This window comes from Trachypithecus francoisi, unplaced genomic scaffold, assembly GCF_009764315.1.
Source record: "Trachypithecus francoisi isolate TF-2019V2 unplaced genomic scaffold, Tfra_2.0 Lachesis_group0, whole genome shotgun sequence".
Taxonomy (NCBI): Eukaryota; Metazoa; Chordata; class Mammalia; order Primates; family Cercopithecidae; genus Trachypithecus; species Trachypithecus francoisi.
In genome coordinates, this window is record NW_022681453.1 from 59,601,088 (window position 1) to 59,623,688 (window position 22,601).

General features: G+C 52.9%; 2 protein-coding genes across 9 annotated transcripts in view; one reads left to right on the top strand and one right to left on the bottom strand.

Annotated features, from left to right (window-relative positions):
• Positions 1-3,911, top strand: part of PLXND1 (plexin D1) — a 53,036-nt gene extending 49,125 nt beyond the window's left edge. For all 4 annotated transcript variants that reach the window (XM_033210835.1, XM_033210834.1, XM_033210836.1 and 1 more), the window contains 4 exons: positions 534-681; positions 1,888-2,028; positions 2,421-2,495; positions 2,683-3,911. In XM_033210835.1, the coding sequence (XP_033066726.1) occupies positions 534-681; positions 1,888-2,028; positions 2,421-2,495; positions 2,683-2,799 (481 nt within the window). In that variant the 3' untranslated portion in view covers positions 2,800-3,911. The remainder of the gene's footprint in view (positions 1-533; positions 682-1,887; positions 2,029-2,420; positions 2,496-2,682) is intronic.
• A 4,078-nt stretch (positions 3,912-7,989) lies between these two features.
• LOC117076542 (histone H1oo) lies at positions 7,990-16,500 on the bottom strand. 5 transcript variants are annotated; one of them, XM_033200172.1, is made up of 6 exons: positions 16,390-16,500; positions 15,412-15,418; positions 11,780-12,039; positions 10,095-10,458; positions 8,648-8,712; positions 8,013-8,350 (listed from the first exon to the last, which is right to left on the bottom strand). In XM_033200172.1, the coding sequence occupies exons 1-6, from the start codon at positions 16,498-16,500 to the stop codon at positions 8,117-8,119; spliced, it is 1,041 nt and encodes a 346-aa protein (XP_033056063.1). In that variant the 3' UTR covers positions 8,013-8,116. The 5 variants fall into 5 exon arrangements, with proteins under 5 accessions (XP_033056090.1, XP_033056063.1, XP_033056082.1 ...); XM_033200199.1 differs by lacking the exons at positions 11,780-12,039; positions 15,412-15,418; positions 16,390-16,500 and adding an exon at positions 10,984-11,127 and having other exon boundaries at positions 7,990-8,350; XM_033200191.1 differs by lacking the exons at positions 11,780-12,039; positions 15,412-15,418; positions 16,390-16,500 and adding an exon at positions 11,009-11,127.
• Positions 16,501-22,601: the final 6,101 nt, after the last annotated feature.

The window sequence follows — 22,601 nt, forward strand, 5'->3', positions numbered from 1 at the left end:
CTCAGGAAGAATACCACCAGCCCAGGCACCTCTGTGCAGGTCAGCAGCTTCCCAGAGCTCTGGGGGGTGCACATGCCCAGGCTGCTGAGTCACCGGGTGGCCTGAGGTGGGGTTGGGGGTGTTGCTTACCCTCTCTGGCCTCTCGAGGACAAGGCCAGAGCTCCAGGCCCTGCCCCCCACAGCCCTGCCACAGCTGCTCTGCTAATGCTGGACTTCCTGCTGCCTGCAAGGGTTCAGGGAGGAGCCAGGGGTGCCCGGGGACTGGCACCTGGTTCTAATGAGAAACAGGACCTGGCTGGAGGATCAGCAAGGGGTTGGGGGTGTAGCTAAGCCCTGCAGCTCCTGCCTTGCTCCAGCAGGAAACCCGGCTCTCAGCCCCACTGCCACCCCAAAGGTTCCCAAAGGTTACATCTTGTGACAAGGCCCCAACCTCAGGCCCTTGAGGGACAAAGCCAGCTCTCTTCTCCATGACTGTCCCTTGACTGCTTCCTACCCCACCCTACCCTCACTGCCTTTGTCACCCTACCCCACAGCCTTCCTCTCCGGTTCTGGGTGAACATCCTGAAGAACCCCCAGTTTGTCTTTGACATCGACAAGACAGACCACATTGACGCCTGCCTCTCGGTCATCGCACAGGCCTTCATCGATGCCTGCTCCATCTCTGACCTGCAGCTGGGCAAGGTCGGCTGTTCCCAGGACCAGGCCAGGCCCATGTACAGGGCCAGAGTGGGGTGCCAACCGTGGGTGGCCTCCTCGACTCTCTGAGGCTGAGCTCAGAGATCTTCCTGGGAGGGGAACCGAAAGAGCTCAGGTCTAGGGGATATGGGATGAGTGACTCATTCAGACAGGGAGATACCTAGAATCCAGTACCTTCCATCAGAAACTCTGTATCTCTGCAGACCAACTGCACCTGCCATGGCTGTACCTGGCACTGGCTTTGAAAACAGGCCAGAGAACCTGGTGTGGGAAAGCCAGTATGAGCTTGGACAACCTGCTTAGTCAGGCACAACATCGTCTGAAAACCTGGCCAGGCTCTGGGCAGCAGACCCTAAAAGTCAAAAGCCATTCAAGCAAGCATTCAGTGAAGGAGTGGACAGAGTGGTGACGGGTGGCTAGGAGCTCTTGAGATTCATGCGGTGGGCTGGGGGCACACAAGGCTCTGTCTGGCTTTAGAGGTTGAAGATGAAAGAGGATGGCCTTCCAGGCCGAGGGAATGGCACAGGCAAAGACAGGGAGGCGGGAAAGCACCTGCTTGCTGTGAGCAGGGATGAGGTTGTATCATTAGAGCTGGCACTGCAGGATTGGTCCAGGTCGTGCGTGGCCCTGCATTTAGCCCATGCATTTCAGAGACAGACCAGGGGAAAGAGAAAATGCCATCGCTCCACTACTTCTCACATACTGCCTCTGAAGGCAGGATGCCCGTGACTGACAAAGAACTGGGAGTGTTCCTGGCACTTCTTTCAGGCGTTAGGAGCATGTGGTGGGAAATATTCCACTGAGCTAGCACTCAGGCTTCCAGAAATCCTAGACACCAAGACCTATCACCCTGAGAAGGACACATCCTTGTTACGTGGAATGGGCTGCGTGCAGTGAAGAGCTGGCACGCCCGTGCGCTTTTTCCCTTGAAAGAAGTAGCCCCTCCCTCCCCCCAGATCATTGTCCTAACAATCCTGGGGAAAGTAGGCGGGGCAGACAGAGCACAGTGAGGAGCCCCTGGTCTGGGGCCAGCTGAGTACAGAGACGTTCAGTGACCGGGCAAGACTCTTTGGGCCTCAGGGGCCTGCTAAGGTCACTTACGTGGCAGGAGGGATGAGGGCTCATCCAGAAAACGACCAGATCTGTCCGTCCTTCAGCAGCCATCTAACACCCTCGCTTTTCTCTGCCCAGGATTCACCAACCAACAAGCTCCTCTACGCCAAGGAGATTCCTGAGTACCGGAAGATCGTGCAGCGCTACTACAAGCAGATCCAGGACATGACGCCGCTCAGCGAGCAGGAGATGAATGCCCATCTGGCCGAGGAGTCGAGGGTGCGGCGGCTTGCGGGGGGTCCCTGACGAGCTGAGGGATCGGGGGTGGGGGGGGGCTGGGCCTCAATGCCTCCACTGGAGTAAGGGCAGGGAATGCAGCGGGCATTTCAGAAGTGGCCGTGGCCTCTTGCCGGCCTGCAAATTCGTCACGCATTTTCCCAGAGCTTGAGGCGTGGGGGCAGGAGAGCACCCTCTGGATGGAGAGGAGCTTGGAGGTCAGGGTCCAGGAAGCTGTCTTCATAGGACTTGAGGGGCCTCATCGCTGAACTATGCTGTGGGGGCCATGTGGAGTTAAGGGGGGGGGGATTTGTGTAAACAGCTGGCTTTGCTGGGGCCTGGCTCAGCTTTGACCGCTGGGCTAACGTCCTCCTCCCCGTCCTGCCTCCTTATAGAAATACCAGAATGAGTTCAATACCAATGTGGCCATGGCAGAGATTTATAAGTACGCCAAGAGGTATCGGCCACAGGTGAGTGCCCCAGGGTGAGGCACCTGCCCTCGGGGCAGGTGAGCTTCCTACTCAAGTACACACATCTCAGGGTGCTGCCCCTCACGGACGGATGTCACTTGTGGTAGACATCCAGGGCTGTGTTCTCCCCCACGAACTGAGGCAGGGCCACCCGCCATGGCCCGACTGACTCCACTGCTCCCCTCAGATCATGGCCGCGCTGGAGGCCAACCCCACAGCCCGGAGGACACAACTGCAGCACAAGTTTGAGCAAGTGGTGGCTTTGATGGAGGACAACATCTATGAGTGCTACAGTGAGGCCTGAGACACATGGAGAGCTGGGCAGGCTGCTGCGGGGAGAAACGGACGCCCCTGGGCCTCAACTTGATGTTCTACCCCGTGTCTGTGACTCAGTCTGGGGAATACTGAGCAGAGACGGCTGGGGTGTGGGCAGGAGGAGGGGCTGCTCTGAGCCAGGCAGGGGTCCCCCAGCCCTGACTCCTGGGCACCTCCATCCCCTCCCACCTATCCCCAGATCAGTCTCTGGGACGGGGGCCAGAGAGCTGGTCAGGCTCTCCCGTCTGCCCAGCATGGCCTGCACTGTGCCCACCCACTCGCTTCACAGCCTCCAGCTGGTCCTGCTGCCGAGAGCCCCGCGCATCCAGGCGGCCAAGCACAAAGAAGGGGAGAGGAGGCCACCAGCCTGGAGGCTGCAGCCCAGAAACTCTACCTCATCCACACTGGTGCAGGGAGCCCTCCTTGAACCGACCTTTGATTGGTTTCTGCTTCAACCCCCAAAATGTTATCTCCACTTCCCCCTCACCCAAAGAGAATCCTGGCCACAGACAGTTTCAAGTAGTGTCAGATTTTTGTTGCTTGGGCGGCTGTTGGTAGAGTGGGCAGTGCCCGTGCTATGGGGTGCTCTGTGGGCTCCTCCAGGAGCAGGGAGTGGGGAGGGGAGGGGCGGGGGGCACAGGAGCTGGGAGCTCCGTCTCCAGGGAAAGGAGAGGGGTTAAGACGCACCAAGGCTGTAGCTGGGCTACTTGATCTTGCTGAAAGTGTTTCTAAAGATAGCACCACTTTTTTTTTTTTTTTTTTAAAAAGAAGCTTTTATATGTTAAAAAACGTATCATGCACCAACTGTGAATAGCTGCCGCTTGCGCAGAGGACCCGGGGAGGGGTCCCGAGAGGCTCCCCATGCAACACTGGAAATGACTGTTCCAGAGAGCGGGCAGATCTGGCAGAACGCCCCTGGCGCCTGAGACCACCACCCATTCCACTCCTGCCAGAAGCGACCCTCTATGGCCGATGGGCCATGCAGGCCCCTTGCAGCCAACTCAGCCAGTGTTGGGACTGGCTCAGAGCCCATGAGGGCTGGAGGGGGGCATTCGGGACTCTGGAATCTTCTTTATAATAAAAGCCTGACAGACAAACCTACTGTGGGCTCCAGCCTTTGTCCCGAGATAGCCAAGCCGAAGAACATGCAGTTTCTTTGCAGTTTCTTTACCAGTTTGTGAGAGAGAGGAAGGAGGGAGCCTGCCATCCCTTCTGTCTCAGCTGCACTCTTGAGGTTTGGGCAGGCACCTGACTGGCTTCTGAGAAGGCAGAGGCCAGATGATGAAACGAGACAGTGCAGGCTGCGTGCATGCCATGGGCCTGGCCTGGAGCTGCCATTCCTTAAGCTCTGAGGATACCCCAGGACCTCCAGGAAGATTTCACAGCTACTATGTGTTGCCTGCAACTGGGTGGGCCCTGCTCCTAACCTCATCTCTAACAAGCCCATGAGGAACGTGCTAGCATCCCTACATGACAGACGCAGCAACTGAGGCTCAGCACAGCTGAAGCATTTCTCAAGGTCACACAACCAGGAAGAGACAGAATGAGGACCAGGTCCCATGCTCCTTCCAGGCCAGAGTCTCCACAGTGGTCCCCCAAGTGGGTGGAGAGGCCAAAGGTGACCACCCTGGAAAGGGAACTGACACTAACTTGCCCTGAATTTCTCATCAGGCTTAAAAAATACATAGCATTAAGCCCATTTCTCAGACAAGGAAGCAGGCAGTTGAACCCCCAAGCCCAGTTTAACCCTAAACGCTGTTCCCCACAGTACAGGCTGTTCCTCACCCCTGCCCACAAGAACAATGAACCTGATGCAGACATCCCTTTCCAGCCCTGCTGGCTCCTCCCCGACCCCAGGGAAAGATCTCGAGAGCCAGCTCCAAAGGTACAGCAACTCCATTTAGTTTCTTGCTTTTGTGAAGGAAAAATAGTTACACATGTATTTATCAAGAGTAAGAACTAGGACAAAAGATTCATAAAATTTAAACAAAATCCCACAGATACCAGTTCTAAAATTAATGAGAACAGAAAAGTGAGGAGAAAAGTAAACAACCTTTTGCTTTAAAAATAGCTTTTTCCTACAGTGGCTTCTGTGTGGAAAGATAGTCTTTATCTTTCACATTTTCTATTCTGAGCATTGATTCCTTCTTATTAAGCAGCAGATTTTCTAATTTAAGTTATCAGCACATTTGATAGCATTTTGAGGGTGAGAGGGGTGGGTGTGATTCTGGAATGAATACAGGGTTCCCAGAGAAATGTAGGAAGCACAAAAAGCGTGAAGAAAATAAAAGCTGCCCTAACCCTTCGTGGCGAGCGTTTCTGAGAACGCCACCTGCATGGGGTGCTTGGATGGGGCGGGGCCGAGGAGTGAACTCAGGATCAGGGTGTGCACACCATTTTGCAACCTGATTTTCCCCCATGCGACAATATGTCAGTAACATCTTTCTATGTCATTAAATATTCCATAGCCTGTCTTAATGTCTGATTAACATTCAGTTCCTCCTTGAAGTTTAGAAATGTATTTTTGCAAGTGGAGGAAATCTCTAGTTTCCAGAGTCGTTTCTCAGCACAGAAGGAACCACCTTCCATGAACCAGCTATAATCCTTATCTGGGGCTCTGAGGACCTGGCAGCTGTGGGCAGGAGGGAGGCTCTTACCCTTTGAGGGTCATAGGAGGCTGGGGACCCCTGATGTAGCATCCTCAAACTAAACTCCTTTGAAAAGGAAAGAAGCCATTGCAGCTAAGGGAGGTAACTTGCCCAAGGTTTCATGGACGCTAGACACCTCCCACCCCTGCCCCCAGCTCTTGGACATGAGATTCCCACTCATGCCCCCCACACCGCAGTCTGCCTGGAGGTGCCTCCCACAGCACCGGGTCAAGCCGTGAATGACGGGCAGGAGCAGACCTCTCCTCAGGAAGCACCAGCCCAACCCCACTCCGCCATCTGCTCTGGGTGCCCCTCTGGGTCCTGCTGGCAGCCACATTACAGACACCCCAGGGAGGCTGTCAGCACATCTAGGCAAAGCCAGGATTCCAAGGGGAGAGGGTGGGGTGACGGAGCAGGGGCAGGAAGGGAGCGGCTGACGCCCCATGCTGAGCAGCCCGCTTCCCTTTGCACCCTGTCTGCCCCTTCTCAAGTCCTGGGCAGTTTGCTTCTGACTCCCTTTAGTCCACCCCTTCCTTCTCTCTGTCCTCCGTGGCTAGGCTGCCACCTCTCATCAGGACCATATCTCGGCAGCCTCCCGGCACGTGCTGAGTCCTCGCCTCAGGAAATGGTCACCCAGCAGTCACCTAGCTGTCTAGAACCCAAACTGCAGACTCATCAGTGACCCTTCCTACATCCAATCCATCAGCAGAGCCCGTTCACACCATCTTCAACAGCGATCCAGAATCTGCCACTTCTCACCCTCCTTCTGTGAACATGTCCTGGCTGGCCACCACCCCTCATCTGGGTTGTAGCAGGGGCCTCCTCGCAGGCCTGCCTGCCTGCTCACATGCCTGCAGAGACTCTGTTGCTTGCCGTCCTCTAATGGTTCCCTATAACAATTAAAATAAAGCCCAAGGTGCTTGCCCTAGGCTTACAAGGCCCTGTGTGATCCAGCCGTCATCTACCCTGCAGCCCTTGTTCCGGTGAAAGGAGGGGGATCTGTGTAGAAAGATCTATTGCTGCAGGACACACCACCCCAGTACCTAGTGGCTTAAAATAACAGCAGTCACTTATTTTGCCCATGAATCTGCAATCGGGGCAGGGCTTGGCAGGAAAGGCTTGTCCCTGTTCCACCAGGTTTCTGCTGGGGCAGCTCAGTTAGGGCTGGAAGACGCAGTTCCAACACGCTGCATTCAGATGGTGGCACGTGGTACCAGCTGGTCAGAGAGTCCAGCGAGGGCTGAAAATTGGAGTCCTCAGTTCCTCTCCACAAGCTGCTTGGGCTTTCCCATAGAATGGTGGCCAAGTGGCCGGGCGCGGTGGCTCAAGCCTATAATCCCAGCACTTTGGGAGGCCGAGACGGGTGGATCACGAGGCCAGGAGATTGAGACCATCCTGGTCTACACGGTGAAACCCCGTCTCTACTAAAAAATACAAAAAACTAGCCGGGCGAGATGGCGGGCGCCTGTAGTCCCAGCTACTCGGGAGGCTGAGGCAGGAGAATGGCGTAAACCCGGGAGGCGGAGCTTGCAGTGAGCCGAGATTGTGCCACTGCACTCCAGCCTGGGCGACAGAGTGAGACTCCGTCTCAAAAAAAAAAAAAAAAAGAATGGTGGCCAAGTTCAAAGAGTGAGTATCACAAAACAAAAAGTGTCCCCAAACACAAGAAGTAGAAGCTGCCTTAAGGTGGGACCCAGAAATTTGTCACAGCATCATTCTCACTGAATTCTACTGGTCAAGCATAGAGCCTGGAGTCAAGGGGAAGGGACACAGAGCCTGTCTCTCCGTGTGAGGAGTGCCACGGATGTTTTTCAAGCACCTTGGACCTTGTCGGAGAGACCCCTGTTCTTCCCTTTATTGGGCTCTAGCCACAGACTCTCCTGCAGCTCCCAGCCTGAGAAGCATGTTCCCACCCCAGGGCCTTTGCATTCACTCTTCCTTCTGCTGAAATGGTACCCCCTCCAGACACAGGTCCTTGCTCAGACAGCCCCTCCAATGCTGTCTAAACTAGCAGCCAGCCCTACCCACCTCTGTGCTGGATGCCCAGCCCTACCTTTTCAGAGCACAGGCGCTGGCTGGGGAGTAGGACACCTGTTGGCTGTCGCAGCGCCTGGCCCAGGAGCACTCGGGAACCAGTGGCTGGAAGGTCTCCTTCTCTTCTCAGCTACTCTAATCCTTCCTTTCCACTGCCAGAGGGGTCTTTCTAAACAGATCCCCTCCTTTCATCCCACCCCACAGATGGCACCCTCTGCCTCATCTGCCTGACAACAGCTACCCATCCTTTAGGATCAAAAGCCACCTCCTCCTGGAAGCCTGATCTCAGGGCCGGGTTACTCTCCCTCCACCAGCCCCTTTGCATCCCGATATCTGATATCTATGCCGCAGCCCCATACAGCACCCCAGTCTGTATCCCTGAGGCAGGACCTCCTATCAGAGCCCCAGCATTGGCCAGGTAAACAGCAGGTGCTCAGCGGATGTTCATGAAGGACCGAATGGCCAAATCCTTGAACCTCAGCCTCTACCCACACCAGTTGTGAGGAAAAAGAAACAAAAGTCTTTATTGATAAATAGCTTACAATGAAATAAATAGAGCAGTGGTTTGTTGAAGAATAAAAACTAGGGCAGAGGCTCGGTTTCCCTCCACCCCTGCCTTTAGCCCTAAGCTTCAGCCCTCTGGCTGGACACTTTGGATGATGAGGCCTTGATGGGCAGCCCAGCCTTTCTCGGGCCCTTGGGGGCCTCTGTCTTCCTGGACAAGTGTGCAGGTGCCACCTGGGACCCCCTGCCCTTAGCAGGAGCAGCAGCCTTGGTGTTTGGTCCCTGCCCAGCTTTAGGGGCCTTGGCCTTGGCCACCACCTTCTTTTTGGGCGGGGAAGCAGCACCATTCTTGACCTATACGAAAACAAACCGAGAGCAAAGAGACAGCTGGGAAGGGCTGAAATCCCAGCTCGGTGGCTCTGGGTACACAACATCGCCCTTCTAAGCCTTAGTCTCTTCTCTGTAAGACAGGGATGGCAACACCCCAGGGTGCCGGGGGAGCAGAGAGAAGAAGGTGGTAGACTGTGCTTTGTAGGAAAAGAAATTGAACCCCATCCCTGGCTGACCCTTCCAGAGGCTGAGTGTGGGATGCCCAAGCTCTGGCCTGTTCAGGGCAGGCAGCCAGGCTGGGAAAGTCATGCAGGCGCCTACCTTGCTGGCCGTGGGTTTTGAACTCTTACTCCCAGCGGTGGTTTTCCTGCAGGCCTCAGCATCTCCTGGAATGTGATGGAGGAGGTTTTGTAGGGGAAGAAGGAGGCACTGCTGGTGGGGCAGGAAGTTTCAGGGACTCTGGAACCCCCATCCCTCCTGGGTCCTAGGTCTTCACTCAGCTATGTGACATGGGGCAAATCATTTAGCCACTCTGAGCCTCGGTGACTAGTTTGAAGACTGGGAAAAACAGCATGTCCCTCACAGAGTGGCTGGAGGGTTAACTGAAGCACTTGCTCTATGCAAAGCACTAGTGCTCCAAGCCCACCGAAGCCAAAGTCTAACGGGCCTGTCAGCTCGAGCCTTTAATTTGTCTTCTGCGTGGCAGCCAGAATACTCTTTTTTTCTTTTAAGACAGGGTCTCACTCTGTCACTGTGCTGGAGTGTGGTGGTGCGATCTCAGCTTACTGCAGCCTTGACCTCCCAGGCTCAAGCGAGCCTCCTGCCTCAGCCTCCCAAGTAGCTGGGGCAACAGGTGTGCAACAACACGCTGGCTAATATCTTTATTTTTTGCAGAGATGGGATCCCACTATCTTGCCCAGATTGGCTCTAATTCCTGGGGTCAGCACTCACCTGTGTGACAGAGCAAGAGCCCGTCTCTAAAAGAGAGAGGGGAAAAAAAGAGTAACTCTAGCCCTAGCTGCTTCCTGTCAGAATCCTTCCACAGCTCATCGTCCTCCAGATAAAACCCTGATTCCAGCTGCCCTTCACACCTTCTCCTTGCCAACACTGCAGGTAGACTGAAATATGTACAGTTCCTCAAAAACTCCACCTTCTTGTGTTTTGTTTTGAGAGCGAGTCTCACTCTGTCACCCACGCTGGAGTGCAGTGGTGCGATCTCAACTCACTGTAACATCCGCCTCCTGGGTTTAAGTGATTTTCCTGCCTCAGCCACCCAAGTAGCTGGGATTATAGGTGTACACCACCATGCCCAGCTAATTTTTGTATTTTTAGCAGAGACGGGGGTTCACCATGTTGACCAGGTTGGTCTCAAACTCCTGACCTCAAGTGATCCGCCCGCCTCGGCCTCCCAAAGTGTTGGGCTTAAAGGCATAAGCCACCACGCCTGGCCTAAAAATTCCACCTTCTTTATGCCTCCAGGCCTTCGCAAAGGCCCCTCCCCTGCTTGAGACACCTTCCTCCAGGAAGCCTTCTCTGACCCCTGCCTCAAGAATGAGTCACGCTCCTGGTTTCTGCTTCCCCGTTCATAACCCTTGAAATGTCTGCCTCCTTCCCCCAACTAGCTACCATGTCTCTCCAGGTCAAGCCCAGCACTCAGGGCACATACACTAGATAAGGAAACCCCTCTCCAGAGCTGGCTCCCCGACCCTACTCCAGTGGCTGTCAAGACCCCCATTCCCACACCACCCCCTAAAAGTCACACAGCTACCTTGGTTGCTCCTGCTGCCTTTGGCCTTTGCCTTCCTGCTGAGCCCGCCGACACTGGAAGTTTCCTGCATGGCCTTGTCTGGCTTGGGGGGCACCTTCCTAGCCTCTCCCAACTGTGCCCTGGTGTCCTTGGCCACGCCACCTTGCTTGCGAGCCTTCTCTGTGGCTGTGCCTGGCTTGGGAGGAGCCTTCTGCACCTTTGCTGGCCTCTTGGCTGCCTTTTTCACCTTGTCGACTTTGGGAGGGTCCTCCTTGGCCTCGCTTGGTTTCTTGGGGCCCTTCCCCTTAGCCTCGCCCACTCTCCTGGAGGCCATTGGGGGGCCCATCTTCCTGGGCTGGATTTTCCTCTTGTGCTTGGGAACTAACTGGAGGAGGACACAGGGTGGGCTGAAAGCAGAGCCTCAGGTGCCTCACGTCCCCCACCCTCCGTAAGACTCCGAATGGGAGGCCTCATTCCAAACAGGGGGGCTCCGCAGGCAGTGAGGGGCGGAGAGAAGGCACGAAGCCACTGTCCTTGGAGGCACTGTCTACTATGATTCTAGGATCTCATGATCTCTCAACCACCCACCCTGCCCCTGCCGCTTTCCCACAGATTGTGCCTCTGGACTCCCCCTCCCTCCCCACCCTGAAGCTCTGCCCTGCCTCATGCCCCATGCCCCCGCCATCTTGCCCCTTGACACTCAGCAGAACATGGACTGGGGTCAGATTGCTCTGGGCTCACAGCTTCATCTGCCCTCCTCCAGCCATGTAGCACAGCCACATCTTCTCTTCTTTACAGTGGGACCATCACCAAGGGTGTGAGCGGCAGGGGTAGGGGAGGGCTCCTGGCAAGCTGTTTCTTTCCTGTCCCCCAACCCTCAGGGCTCCCCATCACCAAGACTAGAAACCACCTTCACCCCTCAATTGCCAGCACACCGCATCAGACACCCGACGCCCCTCTGGCTCTTCTCCCTGCCCAGCCGCCTGGTCCTGCTATGACGCGAGTCCAGGCTCTGACCCACTCCCAGGAGTTCTACTAGGGTGAGACTTTCTGTGATCTGTCACCAGGTAACCACAGGGACCGGCTTGGGGTAGGCTGAGAATGTTCCCCAGTGTTCCATGGCAACTGTCACGGCAGCTGCTACGTGCAGGAAGTTGGGCAAGATGCAGGGGGCCCAGCAATGACAAGTCAGGCCCTGGGTCTGGTCCCTGAGGTATTCCTGGTGGCTGATGACAGTCCTGATGCTGGGGTGCAGTTTTGTCCTAGACCTGCCTCAGCTCTGAATGACCTGGCCTGGTTCCCCTCTTGGAGCCTCCTTATGAAGATGAAACTCTCCCCTTTGAAACGCAGGACATGGCTGCTCAGGGAGGTGCCAGCAGGGGGAAAACCCTTTGCTGTGGTGCGGAATTCCAGGAAGGGACTACGTACCCAGGACCCAGAAGTTAGCACAGCTGGCACAGTCCCTGGGATCCCAAACATGCAACAGTTCACCTGTCCTGGACACCAACAGGGCGACTCTTGCAGTGGGAGCTCAGAGGGGGCACACTACCTGCCTTCCTGGAGGAGAGGACATCTCGGCTGAGACTACAGGAGGAACAAGTACAGGGGACCGGAGGGGAAAGGCCTTTCAGGAGAGGCCACAGTGCTAACAGAGGCCAGGACCATTGCTCCAACCCTGGGCTATGTCCTCCCTGAGGGGCGCTTACTTTGAAGCTGCCAGTGGCCCCCCTGGCTTTGGAGTTGAGGGGCCTGGCGAGAAGGCCACGGCGCATGCCAGTGGCCAGCGCCTGCTTCAGCAGGTACTTGAAGCGCAGGACGTCCACTGTTGGGTACTTGTGCAGGATGTAGAGCTTGATAGCCGCCACCGACGTGCCCCGGCGCTGCTCCCCCGCCTGCAGTGCCTCCAGCACCATGCGCAGCACTGGGGGGTGGCGGCGTCCCACTGGGAAGCTGCTGTGGCTCGGGCCTGAGGAGAGATGGCAGGCCATCACCCAGGACCCAGTCACAACTCAGTGGCAGGCATCAGCTGGCCCGTGGGGGGTGGGTGAGGGCCCAGCAAGGGTCAGATGCCCCCCTTTCCCCAAGACACTGACCGCTGGCATGGAAGCTCCCAGACAGTCTCCCCTCAAGGCTTATTGAGTGTCTCTCTCTTTTTCTTTGAGACACGGTCTCGCTCTGTCCCCAGGCTGGAGTGCAATGGCGTGATCTCAGCTCATTGCAACCTACACGTCCTGGGTCCAAGCAATTCTCCTGCCTCAGCCTCCCAAGTAACTGGGATTACAGGTGCATGCCACCATACCTGGCTGATTTTTGTATTTTTAGTAAAGACGAGGTTTCACCATATTGTCCAGGTTGGTCTTAAACTTCCGACCTCATTATCCACCCGCCTCGGCCTCCCAAAGTGTTGGGATTACAGGCATGAGCCACCGTGCCCAGCCAAGTCTCTCTTTTTAAAAAACTAAGTATTCCTTTAGAAAAACAAATCTAGGCCAGGCTCAAGCCTGTAATCCCAGCACTTTGGGAGGCTGAGACGGGCGGATCACAAGGTCAGGAGATCGAGACCATCCTGGCTAACATGGTAAAACCCTGTCTCTACTAAAAAATACAAAAAAAACTAGCTGGGCGTGGTGGCAGGCGCCTGTAGTCCCATCTATTCTGGAGGCTGAGGCAGGAGAATGGTGTGAACCCAGGAGGCGGAGCTTGCAGTGAGCCGAGATTCGGCCACTGCACTCCAATCTGGGCGACAGAGCGAGACTCCGTCTCAACAAAAGAAAAAAAAGAAAAACAAATCTAAATTGGGTGAATTTTCTAGATGTAACTATGGGTTTACAGGACCTCCAGGTGCTATGTGCACATTCTCAGAGGCACCCAGACTGAGACTCTCCAGGGCGCACAGCGTGGTTTCTTCCACAAATAAGAGGGAAAGAAAAAGTGGGAGAGGCACCCTATGGACTAAAGATCCTTAGGAAACCTCTCAACCAAATGCTCATTCCCAGAGCAGGATTTGAACAATCCAACTGGAAAAAGAAAGGTAACAGATAAATATGAACCCTGGAAGGAAATACTGGATATTAGGGATAATATTGTTTGAGGTGTGCTAATGGTATTACAATTGCTTTTTAAAAGGTTCTTACCTGTTAAAGGTAAATATTATAAAAGATATTTACAGATGAAATGATAAATAAATCCAGCATTTGCTTTGAAATAACCCAGCAGATGAAACAAGAGCGTCTGCAAGCTGATGACTGTTGGAGCCATGATGGGCACAGTGGAAGGGAGTTACAGACCATTTGGTATAGTCTACTTTTGTATCCATTTGAAAGTTTTTTGTTTTGTTTTGTTTTACTGAGACAGGGTCTCAATCTGTCACGCAGGCTGGAGTGCAGTGCCACAATCATGGCTTACTGCAGCCTTGACCTCCCCGGCTCAAGTGATCCTCTCGCCTCAGCCTCCGAAGCAGCTGGGACCACAGGCACGCCCCACCACACCCGGCTAATTTTTGTATTATTATTATTATTTGACACAGGGGTCTGACTACATTGCTCAGGTTAGTCTCAAACTCCTGAGTTCAACCTATCTTCCCACCTCAGTCTCCCAAAGTGCTGGGGTTACAAGCGTGAGCCACCATTCTTGGCCCTGAAAGTTTTCATAATAAAAAGTTACCAAAAAATTCCACTCTTAGGTATATACTTGAGGGAAATGAAAACACGTGTCCACACAAAAACGTATACATGACTGTTCATAGCAGCGTTCTTCATGTCAGCCCAAAGGTGGAAACAGCCCAAACATCCATGGTGAATGATTGACAGATGGATGAACAAAATGTGGTCTCTACCCATCCCATGGAATATTATCCATTCATACAAAGGAGTGAAGCCCTGGCTGCGACATGGAGGAGCCCTAAAAACATGCTAAGTGAAAAAAAGCCAGTCAGAAAAAGCCACATACTGTCTGATTCCATTTATATGAAATGTCCAGAATAAGCAAGTCCATAGATGCAGAAAGCAGATTGGTGGTTGCCAGGGCTGGGGAGTGGGGGTGGAGAGTGACTGCTAATGGGTACTGGTTTTCTTGAAGTGATTAAAATATTCTAAAATTGATTATAGAGATGGATACACAACTCTGAGTATACCAAAAGCCATTATACACTTTAAAGGGTGAATTGTATTGTATGGGAATTATTTCTCAATAAGGTGTTATAAAAAAAGTTGCAAATGAAGTAGGATCAAGGGTGGGGGGAAGCATGAGAAGTTGTCAGTCACCATGAAATGCATAAAAGGGATTAAAATGTGAAACCGGATTTAAATGTGGTGACTGGAAATGTTGACTTCTGATCAATCTGCAGAATGTAAAGACTTAAATTCTGGGCAATATCGTGAGACCTCGACTCTACAAAAGTCTTTAAAAATGAGCAGAGTGTGGTGGTGTGTGCCTGTAGGCCTAGCTACTCAGGAGGCTGAAGTGGGAAGATTGCTTGAGCCTGGCAAGTGGAGACTGCAGTGAGCTGAGATCACACCACTGCACTCCAGCCTGGGTGACAAAGAAAGACCCTGTCTCCAAAAAAAAAAAAAAAAAAAGACTTAAAAAATCATTGGCTACATTAAAATTTTTTTCAATAGAAAAAACAAACAAACAAAAACTCCTGAAACTCTAGATCTAGAGCAAAATTATAAAGAGACGTAATTCAATTCAACCCCTGTTGGTTCCCAGCCGTGACGAGCCCAGTGAGGGAATATTCATCTGGGGGCCAAAACCGTTGAGTTGATGTAGTCCTGGGTCACTCCCGGTTTCTCAGGAGTTTCATTCTGCCCTCTAGGCCTCAGTCTTCCCATCTGTACAGTGGGGATGGGGGCCTCTGAGGAGGTCTGAGCCCTCCCAGCTGCAGTGCTACAGGGCTTCCCAAGGGTCTTCACTTGGCCTGAACTCAGGAGCAGCTCCAACGCCTCCTCTGCTTCCCCCAGACCATGTCTGTCCCAGAAAGCCACCCCCAAGAGTCCTCCCTCAGGCCTGTCCCCTCTCACCCCAGCCCCTTATTCGGCAGCTATTCCATGCCTGCCGTGTACCAGGATGTCCAGAACAGAGCTCAGCCCCCCAAACCTGCCCTTCATCTCTTCCAGGAATGCCCCACACCCCCCACTGCCCATACCTACCCAACATCCAAGCAAGAACTGGGGGCATTCTGGGCCCTCTCCTCCCCACCACACCCACTTGAGGCCTCTCCATAGGTTTTTTCTCTCCATATTCTGGCCTCTCCTCTCCAACTCCCCAGCCCCAGCTTCCTCTCCTCTGCCTCTTCCCCACCCCATGCATTCTCCTCGCTGCATCTCACACCCCTCACCTCCCTGCTTGAAACCGTCCATGGTTCCCGTTCAATAGAAGAGCTGACCTAACCGAAGACGGCCTTGGAGGCCCTGTGTGATGGGCCCCTCTTCCCACTGCTCCCCCAGCACTGCCCCAGCACTTCCCTCCTTCCCAGAAGGAAGCTGCAGCTTCCGAGACAAGCTGCTGGCGCACTGGCCTCTAGGCCTTAGCCCATGCCATTTCCTTTGCCTGGGATGCCTTTCTCTTCCTGGCCATGCAGGCTGCTCTCACTCATCCTTCAAGGCTCAGAATCCACCTTGGTTTGGATACCTCTGACTTCTGACTTCCCAGTTAACTCTGCCCTTCTTCTTCTTGGCACCGGGACTCCCTCCCTATCTTCCTCGGTGTCTTGGCAAATAGAACACTTCCCCTGGCTGAGGCACACCCATCCTTCAGGGTCATCTCTTCTGGGAAGCCTTCCCTGACGTCCCAGAGTGGGTTAGGGGACTCCTCTGGGCTCCCCCAGCTCTGGATGACCGCCACTGAAGCACACACCACATTAGCAAACAGCACCTAGCCACGGACTGGGCTTCCCCGTCAGACCGGGAGTTCCTCGAGGGAGTGAACTGGGCCTGGTTTGCCTCGATGGACCCTCATGTCCAGATAAACCCTGAGGAGTTTCTTGGTTGAAAATTGGAATGCCTAACCCTGCATGAAATGTTCCCGCCCCAGTCCCTCCAACTAGCTGCCCACAGCTGCAGTCCGGCTATGGGCTACGGTCTCCAGCAGGAAATGGGCTCCAGCTGGGAGGCCCTGTGGCTCTTCCCTGAGCTTAGCCAGCCCCAGCCCCCAGCCCCTACCTGGCCTTGCTACCTGTAGATCAGCTTTTCAGCCAAAAGGCAGTTGAGCTCAGCAGCTGGGTGCTAGGTGGGTGCTGGGGCCAGGCTGGGAAAGGACGAGGAGTGGTTGTGGAGCGTCAAGGGCAACCCGGGGAGTGGGCTCGCCGGGATGAGGCAGGGATTGCCTCCTCTTGCTCACCAGGCTTTTCAGATTCAGTAGACTTGGATGATCCTGCTGTGGAAGTCGAGGAGGGTGAGATGTCGCTGGTGACACTCCCAGGAGCCATGAGACCGACAGGTGCAGCCAGCAGACCCCTCACCCGGGTGTGAGGCTGCCGGGCCTGCCCGCTAGGCTTATATACCAGCAGCGCCACCTCCCCCCCCCACCACTCCAATCAGCCGTGATTGGGCTGGGAGCACTCCAAGCTACTGACTGGGGCTGTAGGTGTGGGATGGGGCACAGCAGCCTGCCTTCTGTAGGGAGCCCCAGCTGGACTACCCACTCCTGTGTAAGGTTGGGGGCATCGCTTGACTTCTCTGGGTCTCAGTCCCCATGGTACAATGATGGGAGCTGAGATGCTTGATCTCTCCTGTGCCCTCTGCCCACCAGGGGCTGGAGATGCTGATGAGGAATTGGGGTCACCTGTGTTGTCAGGAAGGCCGCTGAGGCGGCCCTCTAATCTTACCAGGTGAGCAATGGGCTGCCCCACGCCACTGCTGGCCTCAGTTTCTGAAAAAGTAGCAGTTGGAGGCAGCTCAACTGCTACTTTTGCCCAGAGCACATCCCCCTAGATCAGAGTAGCCCCTTCTGAGGCCAGTCAGCCTCTCTGGGCCTGTGCCATCCTTTGGTTTTGTTTTTAAAGACATAATATGGGAGGATGCTTAGCAAAAATCTTCATAGATAAGGACAACATCCACTGGGACAATGGACAAAGAATGTAAACAGGCAATTCACCAGCCTAAAGGCTGAGGAACAGGAACAGGAAAATGGACACTCAATCTCCTTGGCATTTGAGAAAATTCAAATTGAAACAATGGTGAAATACTACTTTTTCCCATCAAATTAACAAAAGAAAAAAAAAATTCCGAGCGAACACCCAAGGCCTGGCTAAATCACACCCTTTCTGTAGAATATTCTCTAGCCATCTAAAATGACAAGGTAGGCTGGTGCAGGGACTCACGCCTATAATCCTAGCACTTTGGGAGGCTGAGGTGGGCGGATCACCTGAGGTCAGGAGTTTGAGACCAGCCTGGCCAACATGGTGAAACTTCATCTCTACTAAAAATACAAAATTAGCTGGGCGTGGTGGTGTGCACCTGTAGTCCCAGCTACTTGGGAGGCTGAGGCAGGAGAATCACTTGAACCTGGGAGCTGGAGACTGCAATGAGCCAGGATTGAGCCATTGCACTCCAGCCTAGGCAACAAGAGCAAAACTGTGTCTCAAAAATAAATAAATAAAAATAAAATAAAATGACAAGGTGGATTAAAACAAGGATGAGGGGCCAGCTGTGGTGGCTCATACCTGTAATCCCAGCACTTCGGGAGGCTGAGGCAGGAGGATCGCTTGAGCCCAGGAGTTCAAGACCAGCCTAGGCAAAAAAGTGAAATCCTGTCTCTACCAAAAAACACAAAAATTAGCTGGGCATGGTGGTGTGCACCTGTAGTCCCAGCTACCTGGGAGGCTGAGGCAGGAGGATTGCTTGAGCCTGGGAGGTCAAGGCTGCAGGGAACTGTGATCACACCCCTGCACTCCAGCCTGGGCTACAGAGTAACACCCTGTCAAAAAAAAAAAAAAAAAAAAAGAAAAGGGAAAAGAAAAGAAAACAAACAAGGATGAGGCTGTATTTCACACTCAGCAAAATGACAAAGATGTAAGTGTCTATCAATACTGAGTGACCAGGATTCAAAGAAAGTATGGCTGCTGGGGGTGGGGAGTGAGTTGGTAGCCGCCTTAGAAAGCAATTCAGCAATGTTTCATACAACTAAGGAGGGATTCACTCCACAACCCACCCATTCCACTCTAGGTGTAGATCTGAGACAAATGTATACACTTACATGCAAAGATGTTCATTTCAATCTTAGCGGAAATTCAGAACAACATAAATGCCCATCAGGTGGAGAGTAGACAAGTAAATTGTGGCCTATTCTCACAGTGGAATAGTATGCAGTAGTGAAAAGGAGTGAACCAGAATGTATCGGAGAGTATGCCCCAGCTACTCAGAAGACAAAACGTGTGTGTGTGTGTGTGGTGTGTGTGTGTGTGTGTGAAGGCACAATAGTTCTTTTTAATTTTATTAAACTTTTTTTGTTTTTGTTATCTTACAGTCACAAGCAGTAGAAAAATGTTCTGAATGGATTCATACCAAGGTAATAGTAGAAGTGGTTACCTCTGAGGAAGGGATGGGTTTTAAACAGACATGCATTCTTCTCTAGGTAGTCTCTTTATTTTGGAATTTTCCCAGAGGACTCTCCATCACCAGAGATCTGGACTCGGGGAGGCTGTGGCCATCAAAGTGTTCTAAAGTGAAATCAGATTTCACTTCCCTGCCTAGCACCCTGCATGGCTGCCCACTGCCCTTGGGTGAAAGTTCATGCTCTTCCGTCTGACTTAAAGAGCCTCCTCCCCGCTCAAATCCCACAATTCACCCACACTGTGGCTCCTGGAATGGGCCATGTGCTGATATCAGGACCCTTTTGTCTCCTCTGTGTGTGTTGAACTGATGCAGAATTGCCCCCAATTTTTCACTCCTGCCCATATCTATGCCCATTTGCACTGCAACTTTGCAACCCCTCTCACATTTCTTGTTTGTCTGTTGGTTTGTTGAGACAGGGTTTCACTCTGTCGCCCAGGCTGAAGTGCAGTGGTGCAATCATAGCTCACTGCAGCCTTGACCTTCTGGGCTCAAGTGATCTCCCACCTCAGTCTTCCAAGTGGCTGGGACTCAGGCACATGCCACTATGCCTGGCTAATTAAAATATATATATGTGTGTGTGTGTGTGTGTGTGTGTGTGTGTGTGTATGTACACACTAGAAATTTTACATATATACTAGAAAAAATATATATGTGTATATATACTAGAAATGGAATCTTGCTATGTTGTCCAGGCTGGTCTTGAACTCCTGGCCTCAAGTGACCTCCCACCTGGCCTCCCAAAGTGTAGGTATTACAGGCATGAGCCACTGCACCTGGCCCCTCCCACATTTCTTTTTTTTTTTTTTTTTTTTTTTTGAGACGGAGTCTCGCTCTGTCGCCCAGGCTAGAGTGCAGTGGCCGGATCTCAGCTCACTGCAAGCTCCACCTCCCGGGTTCACGCCATTCTCCTGCCTCAGCCTCCCGAGTAGCTGGGACTACAGGCACCCACCACCTCGCCCGGCTAGTTTTTTATATTTTTTAGTAGAGACGGGGTTTCACCGTGTTAGCCAGGATGGTCTCGATCTCCTGACCTTGTGATCCGCCCGTCTCGGCCTCCCAAAGTGCTGGGATTACAGGCTTGAGCCACCGCGCCCGGCCCCCTCCCACATTTCTTAAATCTGAGCGGATTCCTTAAATCTTATGACTTGCTTTGACCAATGGCAGAAGTGATGGTATGCCAGTCCCATTGCCATGTGAACTAGCCCTAGCTAGCCTGCCAGATGCTGAGGCCCATGGCCGTCACCCCTGTTACCCAGCCATCTGAGGGTCAACCAGCGAGTCCCCAGCCAACCCTCCAGTTGACCACAGATGCTTGAATGAGCCCAGCCGAAATTGACCAAGCTTGGTTCAGATCAGCAGATCTGTCTGGCTGATCCAGAGTCATGAATGATACGCAGTTTGTTGTTTTAAGCCATGAAGTGTTGGGTTGTTTGTCTTGCCGTACAAGCCAATTGATACACTTGGCCTAGAAGGCCCCTCTGTACGCACTGCCCCCTTTCTCTGGACTCTTTCCCACTCATCTTTTGGCCTCAGTGCAGATGCTGCATCTTCAGAAAAGCCTTCCCTGGCCCCTAGAAGGTTAGGGGCCCCTCCTCTGGGCTCTGCCAGGCCCCAGCCTTGCTCCTGGAGAGCCTCAAGCGCTCTGAATCGCAGCTCTGCCTTCTGTGTCTCCAGCCTTTGCGCTCTGGGGGAGGAGCAGGGCTGTATCTGTCTTGTTCCTGGTAGTATCCCTGGTGCCCAGGGCAGCACCTGGCACACAGTCGGTGCTCAGTACCCATTACTGTGATGCCTGGAGGTCCCAGTGCTGGAGGCCTGAAAACCGTCTTCCGGGACTATGCTGGAGCAGGAGCCGAAGCAAAGAGGCAAATGGAAGTTGGCACAAATGGGGCAGCAATTTTGATCACATTTATGGGACACTTCCAAGAATTGAGAAGTAGAGCAACACTCAGCGATAGAAACATTCCCACGAGCTTCATCCGAAACCCTGCTCCCGGCTGTGCCAGGATCGAGTTTCGCATTCGAAGGGAAGAAGCTCTAAAATGTGCTGCATATTCTAAAAATTCCTCTAGAGGATTGCCTTTTTACAGGGAAATGGTAATTCTGAGCATCAGACTGCCGGGAGGACGGGCCGCTTGGTGAGCTTCTGTGATTTTTTTACTGAGGCCTATATGAAATGTAACTTCTGCTGAGAACTAGTTATGAAACACTGAATGCGGTCGGCCTACATGTGAACTTTCCTACAGTTCTGAAGATCGCAGTTCTGAAGATCACAGTTCTGAACTTTTGGAAGCAGTTTTAGGGTGTCTGCTTTGTGTAACTCCAGCCCCTGTAACATCAGGACATTTGTGACTTTTCTTTCCTGACTTTGAGTCAGTAAATGCGTAAAGGGTGGGGTAGAATAACTGCCACAGTCGACGTCCATATAAATATTTTATAGTCACTATTTTATTTATACATGGAGAAGCTGAAGTTCAGAGAGGACCTGCACTTCGATCTTCCTGAGTTCCTGGGCTGCAGCCTGGAAGCCCTTTGTTTTAGTAAAGAAATAGGCCATAGGCCAGACATGGTGGCTCATGTCTGTAATCTCAGCACTTTGGGAGGCTGAGGCAGGCGGATTACTTGAGCTCAGGAGTTCGAGATCAGCCTGAGCAACATGGCAAAACCCTGTCACTACTAAAAATACAAAAAATTAGCCGGGCGTGGTTGTGCGCTCTTGTAATCCCAGCTATTCGGGAGGCTGAGGGAGGAGAATCGCTTGAACCCAGGAGGCAGAGGTTGTAGTGAGCCGACATCGTGGCACTGCACTCCAGCCTGGGCAATAGAGCAAGACTGTGTCTCAAAAAAGAAAAGAAAAGAGGCCGGGCGCGGTGGCTCAAGCCTGTAATCCCAGCACTTTGGGAGGCCGAGACAGGCGGATCACTAGGTCAGGAGATCAAGACCATCCTGGCTAACACGGTGAAACCCCGTCTCTACTAAAAAAATACAAAAAACTAGCCGGGCAAGGTGGCGGGCGCCTGTAGTCCCAGCTACTCGGGAGACTGAGGCAAGAGAATGGCGGGAACCCAGGAGGCGGAGCTTGCAACGAGCTGAGACCCGGCCACTGCACTCCAGCCTGGGCGACAGAGCCAGACTCCGTCTCAAAAAAAAAGAAAAGAAAGAAAGGAAGAGAAGAAAAGCAAAGGAAGGAAGGAAGAAGGAAGGAAGGAAGAAGGAAGGAAGGAAGGAAGGAAGGAAGGAGGGAGGGAGGAGGGAGGCAGGGAGGGAGGAAGGCAGGGAGGGAGGAAGGAAGGAAGGAAGGAAAATAAATTGGCTATAACTCCAAAATCACAAGTGACTTAAACAAGAAACCATGAAACTCTTCCCTTCTGAAACTCTTGAAGTATAAGTTGGCCAGGGCTGTTAAGACAGCATGGGGGAACTATGGTGAGACACACCAGAGAACACTGCCATTCTCTGTCCTCAGATTCTATCTCGTGATCTAATATGGGTGCGGAAGCTCCAGTCATCATGACTACCTTCCAGCCAGCAGGAAGAAAAGACGAGAGGAAAAGAAGGGCACTTCCATTCTCCAAAATGCACAATCCAGAGACTGCACACATCATTTCTGAGTACCTTACAGTGACTGGACCTTAATGTCCTGCCACCACAGTGCAAAAGAAGCTGAAAGATACTGTGTTGTGTTGAGCAGCCAGGTGCCCAGCTAGAACCTAGTATGATACTATTAACAGAAGGAAAGGGAATGACTATCAGGGCGGTTAGCACTTGCTTCCCCACTTTTGCGAGATCCCCCTCTCTGTGTTAATCTCCTTACGTGTCCATTTCCCACCACACAAGGGGCTGCCTCCTTTGAACTTAGTTCATGTCTCTGGGAAGGAAATTCACATTTATTGAATGTCTACTGTGCACAGCACCCTTTATACAGATACTCTCATTAGTCCCTGTAGACAATTCTACCAAGTGGGATAATTCTCTC